General features: G+C 39.2%; 1 protein-coding gene across 13 annotated transcripts in view; it reads right to left on the minus strand.

The window, feature by feature from the left end:
- Gm2396 (predicted gene 2396) overlaps positions 1-17,919 on the minus strand; it is a 78,830-nt gene extending 60,911 nt beyond the window's left edge. For 3 of the 13 annotated variants that reach the window (XR_003948400.1, XR_003948401.1, XM_017313727.2), the window contains exon 1: positions 1,601-1,769. Coding sequence is in view for 6 of the 13 variants with exons in the window: in XM_017313727.2 (XP_017169216.1) it covers positions 1,601-1,625 (25 nt within the window). In the remaining 7 variants the exon portion in view is untranslated. Of the gene's footprint in view, positions 1-1,600; positions 1,775-17,754 lie in introns of those variants that run through there. The other 10 variants (XR_003948402.1, XR_003948403.1, NR_166072.1 and 7 more) reach the window with 8 other exon arrangements.
- Between the last annotated feature and the right edge of the window lie 1,370 nt (positions 17,920-19,289).

Below are 19,289 nucleotides of genomic sequence, written 5' to 3' on the forward strand. Positions count from 1 at the left end.
TTCAAGTCCTCTAACTCAGCTCTATGTGAGAGTTGCTCCAAGGGTAATGGGGGCTCTAAAAACTGGGTAGATATTCTGAGTACTTGTGTCACTCTCCCAGGTTGTGGCTCACAAGGTCTCTGAACTTTTGAGGGTAACATTTGTATTTCCATCAGATATCAATTAAAGATCTCTCTATTCGTAGTTGGCTTTAGGCCAGGTGTGAGGATAAGGATCCCAGTCCTAAGCATCTGTGAGCTGGCGAGAAGTGCTGGTACTTCCTTGCAATGACTAGGCTGAAATGTGACAGTGATGTAGCAGTATCTGTCCTGTGATAAAGTGACCATGGATTTGATGTCATAAAGTAGATAATGCCTAGGACTTCTACAGACTTGAGACATCCTGACGTGTACACTGGTAACCTACCATCTTGGTTAATTAGCTTTTCACAAATATGAACCTCTTTATATTTAGGTTTTGCCCAATTCATCAAGAAAGTTATAGCTCTCTGAAGGAGTGTCAGGATAAATAAACCACATCACACGTGAAAACAGCAGGAAGGGTTAATACATCTTTTCAGCACCATGTTTCTACACGCACAGAACGATTACCTCTGCATACAATTCTTTTTGTTCACCATATACGAACACTATGCTCACGGATTTCTGTAAATAGTTACTGACTCTCTAATTAGTTCACCAGCCTAATTCATCTGATTCTCTACTTCATTTGTTGAAATAGCGATCAGTCATTCAGAACAAAATAATCAACTTATTGGGTGATACCTAACTCCAAATAGATGTGGGTCATAATGTTACCTATTTGGGATATTTACAATTCAGAATAAATCATAGATTTGTATTTAAATTTTCAATATGGAGTAGGTACACACTCTAAACCTTCACATATATGGACGAGACATACCTACATTTTAATGAATAAAGTATACCTAGTAAGAAAATGACCGGGAATGTTTGTTAAAAATGAAAATAGGCACACATTATAGTGGAAGATTTATATCATAATTTATCCCACCACTGTAAAGCCACTCCAATTTTCTGAGGTTTATAATTTAAATACTGAGAACCTTAGTTATTTCTTAGTATGTTTGTGACATAGTGTTACAGTATTTATATATAGGAATGTCTATGAAGCACAATCTTGAGGGAGGAAATACAAACATATACAGACACATATGTATATACAAACACATTAAATTCTAAAGTTTAAATTCAAAATACTTTGTAGACTAAAATATAATATATGACAAAACATAATTCTAAAGCCTGGTGTGGTGGCGCATGCCTTTAATCCTTGCACTCGGGAGGCAGAGGCTGGCATATTTCTGAGTTCGATGCCAGCCTGGTCAGCAAAGTGAATTCCAGGATAGCCAGGGCTACACAGAGAAACCCTGTCTCAAAAAGAAAGAAAGAAAGAAAGAAAGAAAGAAAGAAAGAAAGAAAGAAAGAAAGAAAAAGGAAGGAAGGAAGGAAGGAAGGAAGGAAGGAAGGAAGAAAGAATTCTAATAATACAGCAATTGTAAGTATTTACACAAAATATTTTGAGAAATATTAACCAGTCTAGTTGAAGCAAAAGCACTAAATGGATAGTAATATCATACCTCTGGTGTCACAACAGTTCCCCATTATACTCAAATTCCAATACTATTATCGCTCTGTAGTTATAGACGTGTACTTTGGGCAAAGTCTCAAAGTATACTGGCACTCAGCACTCAGGCCTGAACATAACTAGGTACGGGTCAGCCATAAGTCACAGAGCTTGCATAGTGAACTCATAATCATACCATGACAGCCAACATCTGCTACTTAGGCGAGTCTGCTCAGACAAGATCAGGACTACAGTGTGGGTTATTATAAATGCCAATGTTCTTGATCTAAGAACGATCAACTACAAAGTTAGTTTTCTCTCATCTGCTTACATGGTTCTAAAGAACCCTGTTTAAATGCCTACTTCACAGAGGTCTTTTTCGATCACTCTCTCACACATCAAAATGTGAGCTGTCAGCTACTGCTCCAGGGCCATTTTTGCCTGTCTGCTGCCTTGCTCCCTGCTATGATGGCCATGGATTCTAACTCCCTGAAACTTTATCCTCTAAGTTAAATATTTTCTTTAACAAGTTGACTTGGTCATGGTGTTTTATCACAAAAAATAGAAAAGTAACTAAGACAGCCACTAACCAGTCATGTTTGTCTAATAGTTCAATTAAAGACATAGTTAATGTAGAAAAATTAATTGGAGGTTTCTACCCCACTTTTGATCATTTACCTCCCAAATAAAGACACAAAACTTTTAAATTTATGATAAGCCTTAAAAGCAGCGCTGGGCAGATATCCACCCTTTATGCTAGTCAGTCTACTTTCCAGTCAATGACCCTCAGGGACAACTTGCCATGTTTCTCATGGCCCAATCCTTTCCAAATGTCTGGCCCTCATTGTCATGTTCTCACTTTCCACCTACCCCTTGCATCTTCTTCCTTCCTCTTCTCTTTTCTCTCCTGGTATCCTCTGCCTCAGACCCAGAGCCCCGCACCGGAAGACTTGCCTACCTCTCTTCTGCCCAGCTACAAGCTGCCAACCTGTTTATTTGACCAATCGCTTTAAACTAAGGAGCAAGTTGACATAGCATCACTTGGTATATGTGATGATTTTCTCATCACCAAGGGTCTCCTCATTGCGGGCAGCCAGATCTTGGGGACCAGCACTGATCACTACAATGCATAGTCAACACACAATTAATACTGGAAAGCAGAATAGAAAGATTAATAAATTCTTTTTAATTTTTTTTTCAGCTTCAACCCTACTGGACTGCTTTCCATGAAGGGTGTCCTGGCTTCTCTTCTGCATTCCCACTGAGCACCACAAGATGGCACGCTATGAAAGCCTGTCTACTGACTCCTCCACCAAGACCATCCTCAGAATCCTATGAGGTTTAGTTTTAAACAAAGTCAAGAAGTATCTATAGCTGGGAAGTGCTGGTCAAGTTATTTCCTCCTTCTGAGCTCCAATCTCTCCTTAAAAGTGATATGGTACGTTTCTTGCCAGAAAATTAGTCCTTCTTCTGGTTTAACCAATGGTCCTAGCTTGTTCCTTCTCCCGGCATGAGATTCTTGGCATCCTCTGTCTATGCTGTCCAGTGCCAAAGGGACTAACAAAAGCATCTCTTCATAATATTTCACACATGCCAGGATGGTTAGAGAAGTAGATGCTTTACACACTTGGAACGTTCATTGCCTTGAGCCCTTACACTTCCTCCTCCCTCTATAGTTTCCAGGGGTGGCAGAATAGAATAGTCACAACGAAATGATAGAATTTACCACTCATCACTAATTCTTCACATCTAAACTAAGATCTGCAAGTGAAACTCAGTTCTAAGGATAGAAATTTCCCCTCAGTGGGAGGCTTGGCTAAGTGTTTAGGACTTCTGCTTTATGTCCAACCCCTGCTCCTTAAAAATATGTGATACCTAAAGTGGCATGAGAAACGAGAAGTGGGAAGAAAGGGTTCTGGAAACCCCCAAGATTTTCTCATGGTAGAGACATATGGCGATTAAATCTACCTACAACTAGGGTTGGTGCCTGAGATGACAAAGCAAGGGGATTTCCTTTGGAACTTACCCTTGACTAGATAGATAAATGCCTCCCAAAGGTTTTATGGATAACTGTACTGACAAGACTAAAAGTATTCTAAATAAAACAACCTCTTTTCTTCCCTTTGGCGATCAGATCATTAAAATAATGGTTCCCTATAAATTGGAATTTTCTCTGAAATATCATGGCAGGAATAGACAAATGGCTGAGGCCCTTATTCTAGCCAGAGGGGAATGCTATTTTCTGAGACTTCACTCTCCATCTCATTTTTCCAAGCCCAAGCTTTGGATGAGTGTTTCATCTCCACAAATAGAAGTTATCAACTTTCCTTCTTGCCTCTCACTTCCCTGTTGACCAGCCACATCTTCCTGAGCAGAATTTTAGTAATAGGTGGATATAAAACCTCCAGACTGAATTTAAAGGAAATGGGAGCATAAGGATTTAATAATATAGTAAATTCTTGGGACAAGTATTAGAATGTGGTGAAGCTACAGGAGGGTACAAATCGAGGGGGAATTTTTTCTTTTTTAAACATGAGATGAATTCTAAACTACCTTGCTAATGATGATGTCTCAGCAGTGAGGCTAAAAGAGAAAGGATTTGTTGTCTTATGTTGTGAACATAGGAATAAGAAGGAATTCTAAGGGAAGTAATACCAAGGCCATACAGAAATACAATTCAAGGTGCAGTTTGGTTTTATCCACCAACAGAAGAGCGCAGTGGGATTGGATGGAGAAAACACTGTCAACTTAGCCAGCACGTTGCACCTCTAATCTCGATGTTCCACAAGGAGCAGTGGTTTCTTCCGTCTTTCAAGACCTTTCTCAGTGGAGCCAAAGCTTATTCCTCCAATAGCACTGAATTTGAATCTGTTATATTTGATTTGATCTGGTTACTCAGCAGTGACAAAAGAATTTACTGGAAGGACTCTGAGAATTAAAGGGGATACAAATAGGAAGGGAAAAAAGGGCAGATTACTAGATTCAAGGATTCTACCAGCAAAGTACAAACACTCTCAGCAGAGTAGCAGGATATAAAAATCACCATACAAAAAAAAAAAAAAAACATCTTCCTATTTATAAATAGCAAACTCACTGGAAACAAAGTTGGGGGAAATCCCATTCATTATAGATTTTTTAAAATTGTTGTGAATAAAGTTTGGAGCTGAGACAGAAGGAAGAACCTTCCAGAGACTGCCCCACCCGGGGATCCATACCATAATGTTAGCAGACACTAACACTATTGCATATGCAAGCAAGATTTTGCTGATAGGACTCTAATATAGCTGTCTCTTGTGAGGCTATATCTGTGCCAGGAAAATACAGAAGTGGATGCTCACAATCATCTACTGGATGGAACACTGGGCGTCCAATGGAGGAGCTAGAGAAAGTACCCAAGGAGCTGAAGTTGGCAGCAGGAGTAGGGAGCAGGGTAGGGGGAGTGTATAGGGGACTTTTGGGATAGCATTTGAAGTGTAAATGAAGAAAATATCTAATAAAAATTGTTTAAAAATTGTTATGAATGAGCTTACCCATGGAGGTAAAAGATCTCTACAATGAAAATGTAAGAAAATAAAAAAAGAAATTGAGGAAGACACAAGATGACAGAACTACCTCTTATCCGTTAATAGGCAGAATATTGTGTATATTGCTATGTCACTGAAAGCAATCTTCATATTTAAAAAAATCCTCATCAAAATGGCAATGACATTCCTCACAGAATAAGAAAAGGAAATCTACATTGCTGTATGACCTGAATAGAGGTTTTTTAAATTTTGTTTTTGTATTTATTAGATAGTTTCTTTGTTTATATTTGAAATGTTATCCCCTTTCCTGGTCCTGTTCACCAACCCACCCACTCCTGCCTCCTGGCCCTTGTAGTCCCCTACTGGGAAATAGAGCCCTCACAGGACCAAAAGCCTCTCTTCCCAACATTGACCAACTAGGCCATCCTCTGCTACATATGTAGCTGGAGCCATGGGTCCTTCCATGTGTACTCTTTGGTTGGTGGTTTAGTCCCTGGGACCTCTGGGGGGTACTGGTTGGTTCATATTGTTGTTCCTCCTATGGGGCTGCAAACCCCTTCAGCTCCTTGAGTCCTTTCTCTAGCTCCTCCATTGGGGACCCTGTGCTCAGTCCAATGGTTGACTGAGAGCATCTACCTCTGCATTTGTCAGGCACTGGCAGAGCCTCTCAGGACACAGCTCCTGTCAGCAAGCACTTATTGGCATCCACAATATTGTCTGGGTTTGGTGACTGTATGTGAGATGAATCCCCAGGTGGGACAGTCGCTGGATGGCCTTTCCTTTAGTGTCTGCTCCACACTTTGTCTCTGTATCTCTTCCCATGGGTATAAGAAAAGGAAAATTTTTAATGGTAAGAAAAGGAAATCTTAAGCCTCATATGGAGGCACAATGCTCTTAATAACTTATGCAGTCCTTAGTAGAGACAACAGTATGGGATATGACACATATTCCACCTCGAATTGCATTACATAGTTATTGAATATAAAAAAACAAAAACAAAAACAAAAAACAGCATGGTACTAACAAAATAGTTAGGCTACAATAGATGAGTCAGGAATAAAGCCATTTAGTTATAGTCGTCTTGGTTTGGAAAACGCTGTCCAAAATATAAATTGGAGACAAAATAGTCTCATTTACAAATAGTTCTGGGGAAACAATTTACACATAAAAGACCACAACTAGATTTCTATTTCTCACCCTCCACAAGAATCAATTCAAAATGAACTAAAGACATTAAAGTCTTTGACAAGAATCTTTGCAATTGTTAGAAGAAAATCTAAGTAAAGCACTTGAAGATACAGGCACAGGCAAGCATTTTCAGAAAAGGAATCTAATACAACAAGAAATAGTTCTAAAAATTGACAAATGAGAGATTACATGAAATGAAATATATTCAGCACAGAAAAGGAAGCAACACTAGAATGAAGAGACATCTACTGAATGGGAAAACTCTCATATAAGACAGGTCATTAATATCTAGGATATATAAGAACCTGAAAATAATGAAACACATAAAAAACAGAGCACTCCAATAAGCAAATGGGACAGCAAGCTGAATGGGCCATTCCCAGTGAAGAAATAACAAAGGATAATGAGTACTTGGGGAAGTATTCAGTATCATCAGGGAGACACAAAAACAGTTATGGAATTCCATTTCATCCTTGTCAGAATGGCTATGATCAAGAAAACAAATGAGAACAAATACAGGAGAGGATGTGGGGAACCCTTATTCATTGCTGGCAGGAAAGCAAACCCGTGCAGCCACTATGGAAATAAGTATGGAGGCTCCTCAGAAATTAATTAGCAAGACCATATCAACCTCCTATGTAACTCTTACAAATATATTTAAAGTAAGTTAAGTCAACATAGCACAGAAATACCTACATGTCATGTTTATTGTTACAATACTTATACTTGACGAAAATAGACCTAGCCTAGATCTCCATCAACATTAAAATGGATAAAGGAAACGTGATACATAGCCAGAATGTTATGAACCTGTAAATAAAAAGTGGAATTATGACATTTGTTAGGGAAATAGATGCAACTGAGATCATTATGTGTAGTGGAATAACTTGAACTTAGAAAGTCAGATGCCATACTTTTCTTTTCAATGTAGGGTTTATATGAGTCTGTTCCTCATAATACCAGTTTTCCTAGGATCCAACCTACTAGAAATAGTGTTGTGCAAATAGCAGTCCTAAAATACAGATTTAACCATATTGCAGTCCTATTTTAGACCTTTCAAATGTCCCTCTTATTTTCAGCTCACAACCTAGTTAGTACTCAGAGCCTGGTACTCAAGGCTACCATGATTTGGATTCCCCTCTCCTAACACATCCATACACTACAGTCCACAGTTTAGCTCATCACAAAACATACTTGAAGCACACTGGTGCACCTCACAAGGGTACACTTTCTCATTGGCGACATTTTGTTTATCTGTAAAAGCCAACTTTTGTGTCAGTCTTCTCAGAAAAGACCATTTTGTTGTTGTTGTTGTTGTTGTTGGTTTACACTCTGAGAGATGTGTTAATGACCCAAGACTCCATTATTTAGGACCTGGCTGTGGCAAGTGTTCAGTAGAGCTTGTTGAGCTAATGGCTTGGTGCATAGATGTCAATTCTCTATTCTTTGCTCCCTAGTGAATGGTTAGGCCTTGGCATTTGTAGAAAATTGCATTTTAGAGACCCAGTTTCACTTGCTATCATAAGTACTTCTGCTTGGTTTTAAATATGGCTTTTGCCATTCCATTCTAGGCAGTGGAAATTCCAAGGTTCTCTACCACAATGATTTAAAGATCTTGCTTAAACAGGCCTTCCTCCTGTACCTCCCCTGAGATGACATTTGAAGAAAAATTACATTTTCCTTTTGTTTTTGTTGAGCTACACTTAAAAGAAAAGCTAATACAGTTTTGGATACAATATCAACCTGATTATATATCTGGTCATATATGAAATACTTAACAAAACTACAAAATTCAGCGAATGTTTATCATGTGCTTTATATGTTCCAGTCGCTATGCCATGCCTTTCAGAGAAATAAGAGGTGAGATCATGTTACTCTCACTTATGAGCTTGCAGCTCAGCTCAAAATGCACAGTAAGGACAGCATAAGCTTTGGCGTGACACTTGCTATCTGCATACCTATTCCTGTCTAGCACACCCAAAGAAGTTTACTGACTGGAGTGATGGAGAAGGTTTTATCTGACTGGAAATTAAACATGAACAAAGATCTGGAGACACACAAATGAAGAAGGAGGGCCATTTCCCTATCAGCCAGGGAAAATAGGAAGAATAAATTTCTAGAACAGAATAACAGCGCCAGGCGTATAGCAGATGCTCCATGGGATGGTGGTGGGCCGGATGTAGGTAGACTAGGGGAGGCATGGGTTGTAGCACAAGAAGCCTTTTCAGATTTTGGACTCCACTTCACTGACATTAGGAAAACCTGGAAGATGGTTGACTGTGAGTGAAAAGTGCATATGAAAGACTGATACATATGAACTCACAGAGACTGCAACAGCATGCACTGGACCTGTACAGGTTCAAATCAAAGACCCTACACAGAGTAGGAGAGGGGGACTCTAAGTTTTCTTGGTTTGGTTTTGTTTGTTTGGTGTTGTTTTTGGCTTATTATATTTTGCTTGTTTGGTTTTGTTATCATTTTGAGAGAAACAGAACATGAAGTTGGGTGGGGAGGATCTGGGAGTACATGGGAAAAAGAAAAGAATATTATCAACTATATTATACAGAAAATTAAATAATTAGAAAAACAAGATATATGGATTAAAAAATAAAGAGAAACCTTTCTCACCATATGTATATGCACACGTGTATAGGAGGACTCAATAAAGAATTAATTAAAATATCATCATATGTTGAACTCAAATACTGTAGTGCTGGGAGCCTCTTGGCCTGGAGCAAGTTAAATGAGACTCAGAGTTGGACTCAGGTGTGGCTTTAAAGACTGATGGTCTCCAGACAGTCTAGCTCTCTAACTAAACTAAATGCTTTTGATAGTTTCTATAAGGTCCTAAAAACCTTCTTGCTCTTTCTGAGGGTTAAAAGCTGCTGGCTTAGGTGATTAACACCCAAGGTTAGCCTATAGGCAGGGGATTAAGTAAAGTCTTCTTTGTTCTATCTCTGTAGGAAGTGCTCAGCTCAAACTTCCAGTCTGCTAGGTGAAGTCTCAGGAAGAGAAAGGGTCTTTGGAAAAGGGGTTTTAGCTTTTATTTCTGAGTTCTAAATAGTTTCCTATGAAAGCTCTCTAAGGCTAAACAACGAATTCTCAACCTAGGAATACTGAAGGGCTGAGAAGCACTTGAAAAAAATGTTCAACATCCTTAATCATCAGGGAAATGCAAATCAAAACAATCTTGAGATTCCACCTCACGCCAGTCAGAATGGCTAGGATCAAAAATTCAGGTGACAGCAGAAGCTGGCAAGGATGTGGAGAAAGAGGAACACTCCTCCATTGCTGGTGTGATTGCAAGCTTGTACAACCACTCTGGAAATCGGTCTGGTGGTTCCTCAGAAAACTGGACATAGTATTACCGGTAGATCCAGCAATACCCCTCATGGGCATATATCCAGAAGATGTTCCAACTGGTAATAAGGACACATGCTATGTTCATAGCAGCCTTATTTATAATAGCCAGAAGCTGGAAAGAACCCAGATGCCCCTCAACAGAGGAATGGATACAGAAAATGTGGTACATTTCCCATTTCCCCGGCCAGAGGATAGGGATCTGCCCGGTGTGGGAGCATTTTGCCTGAGCATCAGCAGCAGACATCTTGGTTCCGGGACCGTGCCTAGTGTACCCTGCACAGACATCTTGGTTCCAGGACCCCGCTGAGTGTATCCTGCACAGCTCCAGAGAATACCAGATGGCGAAAGGCAAACATAAGAATCCTACTAACAGAAATCAAGACCACTCACCATCATCAGAACGCAGCACTCCCAAGCCACCTAGTCCTGGGCACCCCAACACAACCGAAAAGCTAGACCCGGATTTAAAAGCATATCTCATGATGATGGTAGAGGACATCAAGAAGAACTTTAATAACTCACTTAAAGAAATACAGGAGAACACTGCTAAAGAGTTACAAATCCTTAAAGAAAAGCAGGAAAACACAACCAAACAGGTAGAAGTCCTTATAGAAAAACAAGAAAACACATCCAAACAGGTGATGGAAATAAACAAAACCATACTAGACCTAAAAAGGGAAGTAGACACAATAAAGAAAACCCAAAGTGAGGCAACGCTGGAGAGAGAAACCCTAGGAAAGAAATCTGGAACCATAGATGGGAGCATCAGCAACAGAATACAAGAGATGGAAGAGAGAATCTCAGGTGCAGAAGATTCCATAGAGAACATCGGCACAACAATCAAAGATAATACAAAACACAAAAAGATTCTAACTCAAAACATCCAGGAAATCCAGGACACAATGAGAAGACCAAACCTACGGATAATAGGAGTTGATGAGAATGAAGATTTTCAACTTAAAGGACCAGCAAATATATTCAACAAAAATTATAGAAGAAAACTTCCCAAACCTAAAGAATGACATGCCCATGAACATACAAGAAGCCTACAGAACTCCAAATAGACTGAACCAGAAAAGAAATTCCTCCCGACACATAATAATCAGAACAACAAATGCACTAAATAAAGAGAGAATATTAAAAGCAGTAAGGGAGAAAAGTCAAGTAACATATAAAGGAAGGCCTATCAGAATTACACCAGACTTTTCACCAGAGACTATGAAAGTCAGAAGAGCCTGGACAGATGTTATACAGACACTAAGAGAACACAAATGCCAGCCCAGGCTACTATACCCGGCCAAACTCTCAATTACCATAGATGGAGAAACCAAAGTATTCCACAACAAAACCAAATTCACACATTATCTTTCCACGAATCCAGCCCTTCAAAGGATAATAACAGAAAAGAAGCAATACAAGGACAGAAATCACACCCTAGAACAAGCAAGAAAGTAATCCCTCAACAAACCAAAAAGAAGACAGCCACAAGAACAGAATGCCAACTCTAACAAAAAAAATAAACGGAAGCAACAATTACTTTTCCTTAATATCTCTTAATATCAATGGACTCAATTCCCCAATAAAATGACATAGACTAACAGACTGGCTACACAAACAGGACCCAACATTCTGCTGCTTACAGGAAACCCATCTCAGGGAAAAAGACAGACACTACCTCAGAGTGAAAGGCTGGAAAACAATTTTCCAAGCAAATGGTCTGAAGAAACAAGCTGGAGTAGCCATTCTAATATCGACTTCCAACCCAAAGTTATCAAAAAAGACAAGGAGGGACACTTCATACTCATCAAAGGTAAAATCCTCCAAGAGGAACTCTCAATTCTGAATATCTACGCTCCAAATACAAGGGCAGCCACATTCATTAAAGACACTTTAGTAAAGTTCAAAGCACACATTGCACCTCACACAATAATAGTGGGAGACTTCAACACACCACTTTCATCAATGGACAGATCGTGGAAACAGAAACTAAACAGGGACACAGTGAAACTAACAGAAGTTATGTAACAAATGGACCTGACAGATATCTACAGAACATTTTATCCTAAAACAAAAGGATATGCCTTCTTCTCAGCACCTCTCGGGACATTCTCCAAAATTGACCATATAATTGGCCACAAAAAAGGCCTCAACAGATACAAAAATATTGAAATTGTCCCATGTATCCTATCAGACCACCATGGCCTAAGGCTGATCTTCAATAACAACATAAATAATGGAAAGCCAACATTCACGTGGAAACTGAACAACATTCTTCTCAATGATACCTTGGTCAAGGAAGGAATAAAGAAAGAAATTAAAGACTTTTTAGAGTTTAATGAAAATGAAGCCACAACATACCTAAACCTATGGGACACAATGAAAGCATTTCTAAGAGGGAAACTCATTGCTCTGAGTGCCTCCAAGAAGAAACGGGAGAGAGCACATAATAGCAGCTTGACAACACATCTAAAAGCTCTAGAAAAAAAGGAAGCAAATTCACCCAAGAGAAGTAGACGGCAGGAAATAATCAAACTCAGGGGTGAAATCAACCAAGTGGAAACAAGAAGAACTATTCAAAGAATTAACCAAACGAGGAGTTGGTTCTTTGAGAAAATCAACAAGATAGATAAACCCTTAGCTAGACTCACTAGAGGGCACAGGGACAACATCATAATTAACAAAATAAGAAATGAAAAGGGAGACATAACAATAGATCCTGAAGAAATCCAAAACACCGATCCTTCTACAAAAGGCTATACTCAACAAAACTGGAAAACCTGGATGAAATGGACAAATTTCTAGACAGATACCAGGTACCAAAGTTAAATCAGGATCAAGTTAACGATCTAAACAGTCCCATATCCCCTAAGGAAATAGAAGCAGTCATTAATAGTCTCCCAACCAAAAAAAGCCCAGGACCAGATGGGTTTAGTGCAGAGTTCTACCAGACCTTCAAAGAAGATCTAATCCCAGTTCTGCACAAACTATTCCACAAAATAGAAGTAGAGGGAACTCTACCCAACTCATTCTATGAAGCCACAATTACTCTGATACCTAAATCACAGAGAGATCCAACAAAGATAGAGAACTTCAGACCAATTTCCCTTATGAATATAGATGCAAAGATCCTCAATAAAGTTCTTGCTAACCGAATCCAAGAACACATTAAAGCAATCATCCATCCTGACCAAGTAGGTTTTATTCCAGGGATGCAGGGATGGTTTAATATATGAAAATCCATCAGTGTAATCCATTATATAAACAAACTCAAAGACAAAAACCACATGATCATCTCGTTAGATGCAGAAAAAGCTTTCGACAAGATCCAACACCCATTCATGATAAAAGTCTTGGAAAGATCAGGAATTCAAGGCCCATATCTAAACATGATAAAAGCAATCTATAGCAAACCAGTAGCCAACATCAAAGTTAATGGTGAGAAGCTGGAAGCAATCCCACTAAAATCAGGGACTAGACAAGGCTGCCCACTTTCTCCCTACCTCTTCAACATAGTACTTGAAGTCCTAGCCAAAGCAATTCGACAACAAAAGGAGATCAAGGGGATACAAATTGGAAAAGAGGAAGTCAAAATATCACTTTTTGCAGATGATATGATAGTATATATAAGTGACCCTAAAAATTCCACCAGAGAACTCCTAAACCTGATAAACCGCTTCAGTGAAGTAGCTGGATATAAAATAAACTCAAACAAGTCCATGGCCTTTCTCTACACAAAGAATAAACAGGCTGAGAAAGAAATTAGGGAAACAACACCCTTCTCAATAGTCACAAATAATATAAAATACCTTGGTGTGACTCTAACTAAGGAAGTGAAAGATCTGTATGATAAAAACTTCAAGTCCCTGAAGAAAGAAATTAAAGATCTCAGAAGATGGAAAGATCTCCCATGCTCATGGATTGGCAGGATCAACATTGTAAAAATGGCTATCTTGCCAAAAGCAATCTACAGATTCAATGCAATCCCCATCAGAATTCCAACTCAATTCTTCAACGAATTGGAAAGAGCAATCTGCAAATTCATCTGGAATAACAAAAAACCTAGGATAGCAAATCTCTTCTCAAGGATAAAAGTACCTCTGGTGGAATCACCATGCCTGACCTAAAGCTTTACTACAGAGCAATTGTGATAAAAACTGCAAGGTACTGGTATAGTGACAGACAAGTAGACCAATGGAATAGAATTGAAGACCCAGAAATGAACCCACACACCTATGGTCACTTGATCTTCAACAAGGGAGCTAAAACCATCCAGTGGAAAAAAGACAGCATTTTCAACAAATGGTGCTGGCACAACTGGTTGTTATCATGTAGAAGAATGCGAATCGACCCATTCCTCTCTCCTTGTACTAAGGTCAAATCTAAGTGGATCAAGGAACTCCACATAAAACCAGAGACACTGAAACTTATAGAGGAGAAAGTGGGGAAAAGTCTCGAAGATATGGGCACAGGGAAAAAATTCCTGAATAGAACAGCAATGGCTTGTGCTCTAAGATCGAGGATTGACAAATGGGACCTCATGAAACTGCAAAGCTACTGCAAGGCAAAAGACACTGTCAATAATACAAAAAGACCACCAACAGATTGGGAAAGGATCTTTACCTATCTTAAATCAGATAGGGGACTAATATCCAATATATATAAAGAACTCAAGAGGGTGGACTCCAGAAAATCAAATAGCCCCCTTAAAAGATGGGGCTCAGAGCTGAACAAAGAATTCTTACCGGAGGAATACCAAAAGGCTGAGAAACACCTGAAAAAGTGTTCAACATCCTTAATCATCAGAGAAATGCAAATCAAAACAACCCTGAGATTCCATCTCACACCAGTCAGAATGCCTAAGATCAAAAATTCAGGTGACAGCAGATGCTGGCAAGGATGTGGAGAAAGAGGAACACTCCTCCATTGTTGGTGGGATTGCAAGCTTGTACAACCACTCTGGAAATCAGTCTGGCGGTTCCTCTGAAAATTGGACGTAGTACTACCGGAGGATCCCGCAATATCTCTCCTGGGCATATATCCAGAAGATGTTCCAACTGGTAAGAAGGACACATGCTCCACTATGTTCATAGCAGCCTTATTTATAATAGCCAGAAGCTGGAAAGAACCAAGATGTCCCTCAACAGAGGAATGGATACAAAAAATGTGGTACATTTACACAATGGAGTACTACTCAGCTATTAAAAAGAATGAATTCACGAAATTCCTAGGCAAATGGTTGGACCTGGAGACCATCATCCTGAGTGAGGTAACCCAATCACAAAAGAACTCAAATGAAATGTACTCACTGATAAGTGGATATTAACCCAGAAACTTAGTATAGCGAGATATAAGGTACAATATGTAAAACATGAAACTGAAGAAGAACGAAGACCAATGTGTGGACACTTTGCTCATTCTTAGAATTGGAAACAATCACCCATGGAAGGAGTTACAAAGACAAAGTTTGGAGCTGAGACAAAAGGATGGTCCATCTAGAGACTGCCATATCCAGGGATCCATCCCATAATTAGCCTCCAAGCGATGACACCATTGCATACACTAGCAAGCCTTTGTTGCAAGGACCGTGGTATAGCTGTCCCTTATGAGACTAGGCCGGGGCCTAGCAAAGACAGAAGTGGATGCTCACAGTCAACTATTGGATGGATCACAGGGCCCCCAATGGAGGAGCTAGAGAAAGTATCCAAGGAGCTAAAGAGATCTGCAACCCTATCGGAGGAACAACATTATGAACTAACCAGTACCCCAGAGCTCTTGACTCTAGCTGCATATGTATCAAAAGATGACCTAGTCGGCCATCACTGGAAAGAGAGGCCCATTGGTCAGGCAAATGTTATATGCCCCCGTACAGGGGAATGCCAGGGCCAAAAAATGGGAATGGGTGGGTAGGGAAGTGGGGGGCGGGGGACTTTTGGGATAGCATTGGAAATGTAATTGAAGAAAATACGTAATAAAAAAAGGAAAAAAAAGAAAGGGGGGATAAAGAGAATGCTCCCCTCTCTTTGTCCTCAGCACTTATACATCTTTCAGAATATATGATCACAAGGTAAACATTTCATCACAAGTTTACACATAAATTCCAATCATAAATTGGGCACAAAGTTTACAACACAGAATGTTTACATGCATATCCATTAGGAAATATTATCTGGCTAAATCATACATCACTTGTCACCAGCTTAGCAGGTTCATGGAGAGCTAAAAACCACAACCTTTGTGACCAAGGTATTATTAAAGTTTTGTGTAGATAAATTCAGTCAATATTTTATCTTCTGCCCTAGCATATATAGTAAATCATTAGTTCCCTTTTTATAACTTTTGGTTAATGGTTTTACAGCCTTTTGGGACATGCTCTGAGTAGTAGATGCCTGCTTGCTAACTCAGAAGCAATTAGTGACACTAAAGACTGGCAGAGTTCTCAATGCAGTTTTGATTATCAGAGAGAACATAATAGTAGTCCCATTATAAAAGAGCTTAATAATTACTAATATAATTTTAGGTATTCTTATAGGATCACCACTAAGGATTATGAGATCATCTATTTGTCTATATAGCATCACTATAAGACAGTACATCTTTGTTTTTCTGCAGAGATCTGCTCAAAAGGGTGGGTAAATACCTAGTGATTGTTATATATATTTAATAATAACAGGAAAACCATATCAATAGCAAGAATCTTTCCTAAAATGGATTTCTCCTGGGCTTTTCCTACCAGAGCAAATCTATCCTGAATTATAATCCAAGGTGGACCTATCTCAGGAAGATCACCTGCTGGTTTTTAACTTCTTCCTGAAAGGGTCCTGACACTGTAGCATTCTTGGGCTATCCTTAATGATATTCTCTCCCCTGGCTTTCTGTTCCTTGGTTCACTTCCCCCATCCTTTCTCCTTTCATCTCCTAGTGCCTCTCTATCCTTAGACCACCCACTAATCAGGTTGTTTGCCACTTCTCTGCTTTTTGGACATCTATTCATCCATCCATCCATCCATCCATTCATCAATCCATCCATCCACTGACTTCACACCTACTTGGGTCTCTCTGGAATCCTCTGGAGCCTTCTCCTGAATATAGGAAGAAAATTAGGGGAACTTCTTGTATTTGGGTCATAGGATAACTTGGAGCTTAGTCTCCTTCTTGAGAAATGTAGCTCCTACTAGGAACCTTGTCATAGTGAGTGTCTACATTTTGTTTTAAGCAAAAAGAAAACAAACAAACAAACAAACAGGATACTGGGAGCATTGGTTTGTCTCCAGTGAATTTTTCTGACCATGAAGACCTGACCCCACAAGACTGAATGAAAGAGGTCACAGAGGACACATAGATGCCCTTATTGCTTATTCATCTCACTCTTTTGTGCTCCATCTATGTTAATATGTCAGGTCCAAAGGAAACTGAGGACAAATGGCTAACCATTAGCATATCAAAACCATTCTGGCCTCCAGCCTCTCTCAGCATTGCAAGTATTTGTTACAGAGTTCATGGCTCACCCCATGATTCTCAGCTCATTACCCTAAACTTCCCACCCCTGACCCTAAACTTCTCCAGCTCAAGGGCTCCCCTCTCCACAGCTTCTCACTGCTATATAGCCCTGTCATTTCATCCACACACTCTCCTTTTGCTCTCTTGGTTCTTGGTCCCCTCCCATGGTCTTTGCTCTTTTTTTTCTCGATTCCCCTCCCACTATGGTCCAGTTCTGTCTACTGATCCTGTTTAGTCTATTACTTTCTTCTTCCTGCTTTGGACTCTTCCAGATACCTCTGGTTGTACTCTTCCCTTGAATCTACAATTGAAAACTTCTCAACTACATTTTGGAGTGGTCATGTCCTCTTTTTATATAAGTAAAAATTATTCTTCTCAACAGATAATTTGCATTGTTTAGGGCTTCAGAATAGGGAAGTAGTTATGCTAAAATCAGAAGAGTGAAAGAGCCAAGCAGGCTGAGAGCCCCCTTGAAACCCCCCACCCCATGCTATGCCTCCTCTGAGGAAGCAGCAGAAAGCCCAGCAAAATTTCAGGTTCCTCCTTTGGGGAAAAGAGAAGTTGACCTCAGTAGTTTCTCTTGAAAGTTACTTACTTTGTGGTGCAGCTTGCATCACTCTGGATACAGGATAGAGTTCTTTCAGTCTTAGAGTTCTTTCAGTCTTGGAGTTCTTTCTGTTCTCTTGTTTTCTACATCTATTACTTCTTCTTGTTCAGAATACAAAAGAGGTCAAGCTGTTTTGAGTCATTTCAGTCAAATCTTAGACATTAAGGAACAAACAGCAGTTAGAACTATTTAATCCTGTCAAATGTCAGGGACACACACACACACACAATTACTATTTTAAACCTTGAGTATTGAGAGGGTGGCTTATTATAAGGATAGATATCTGAACATAGGAGTACTTTTGCAAGTGCAATGAAAATACACAAGAGTTTACACACTAATAAAAACGTTGACAGCAAAAAAATTAATTCATTATTATGACAACACAAATTATTCTTGTTCTCATGGCAGTCACAGCAGCTCCTTGAGTCTTGGCTAGGCTGCCATGCTTCTTCACTAGAAACCTCTGGATAAAACAACCACAAAGAAAGGCTTGGACAGGCCACAGTCATTTTCATTCTGTATTTGTGCTGCTGAGATTGACCCCAGGCAAGCATGCTATGATAAATCCCAGACCCTAGACCAAAGGACTTTTAAAATATGGACACATTGGCAATTATTCTCCCATCATCTCTCTCTCCAATCAGCCTGCCCCGCTTAATTTACAATGGACACAACTCAAAGCTTCAGAACAGTTGCACGGCCTCAGTCTAGGACCATCATAGTTTGTCATTCAGGAAGTATCTCTGTATATGAACCTTCTAGAGAGACCTCTTCTAATTATTTCATTCAGCAAATCCTTGGACTATAGTGTAGAATGTATAATAACTACAATTTCTTTCTGGACTGAAAAAAATTTGGAAGTTTTTTTTGTTGATATTGGTGTTGGTGGTCGGTCTATCTATCTATCTATCTATCTATCTATCTATCTATCTATCTATCTATCTATCTAGTATACAACATAGTTATGGTACATTGTTCTTTAGTGTGCAATTATAAAGTGATATAATAAACATGATTTTCAGTTCCCACATATTATGGTGGACCTGCTCAGAGTGTATTGATAGAGATTCTATTTTATACAAAATTCTACATATCAATTTATCCAGAAATGAAGATTCATGGCCACTGCCTGCAGTCATAGTGGGGGATATTTTCCATGTCTTCAGACACATTTTCTGATCAGCTTCTTGCTTCTTGTCCACATTGCCCTCTGGGTACTATTCTGTCCCAGACCTTTTGTGCTTTATTGATATATAATTTTTTCAATGGTATGTATGTGGTATTTTTCTTTTTCTCTTTCATCTATCTTTAAAATAGAATTATTTGTAAACTCTCCAAAATAAACTAAGTAAGGCCAAGGTATTTTTTTAATTAAAGGTAGCTCCTTCTTGGACAAATATTTCAGAAATATAAAATCAAGATATAGTTGGACCTAGTTTTCACTTTAGTGTATTTCAACTATTCAACAAAGACCAGCTATTTGCCTCTCCTGGGTCCAGACTTAAGGCAATAGGTGGAGC

Source organism: Mus musculus, chromosome 9, assembly GCF_000001635.26.
Source record: "Mus musculus strain C57BL/6J chromosome 9, GRCm38.p6 C57BL/6J".
Taxonomy (NCBI): Eukaryota; Metazoa; Chordata; class Mammalia; order Rodentia; family Muridae; genus Mus; species Mus musculus.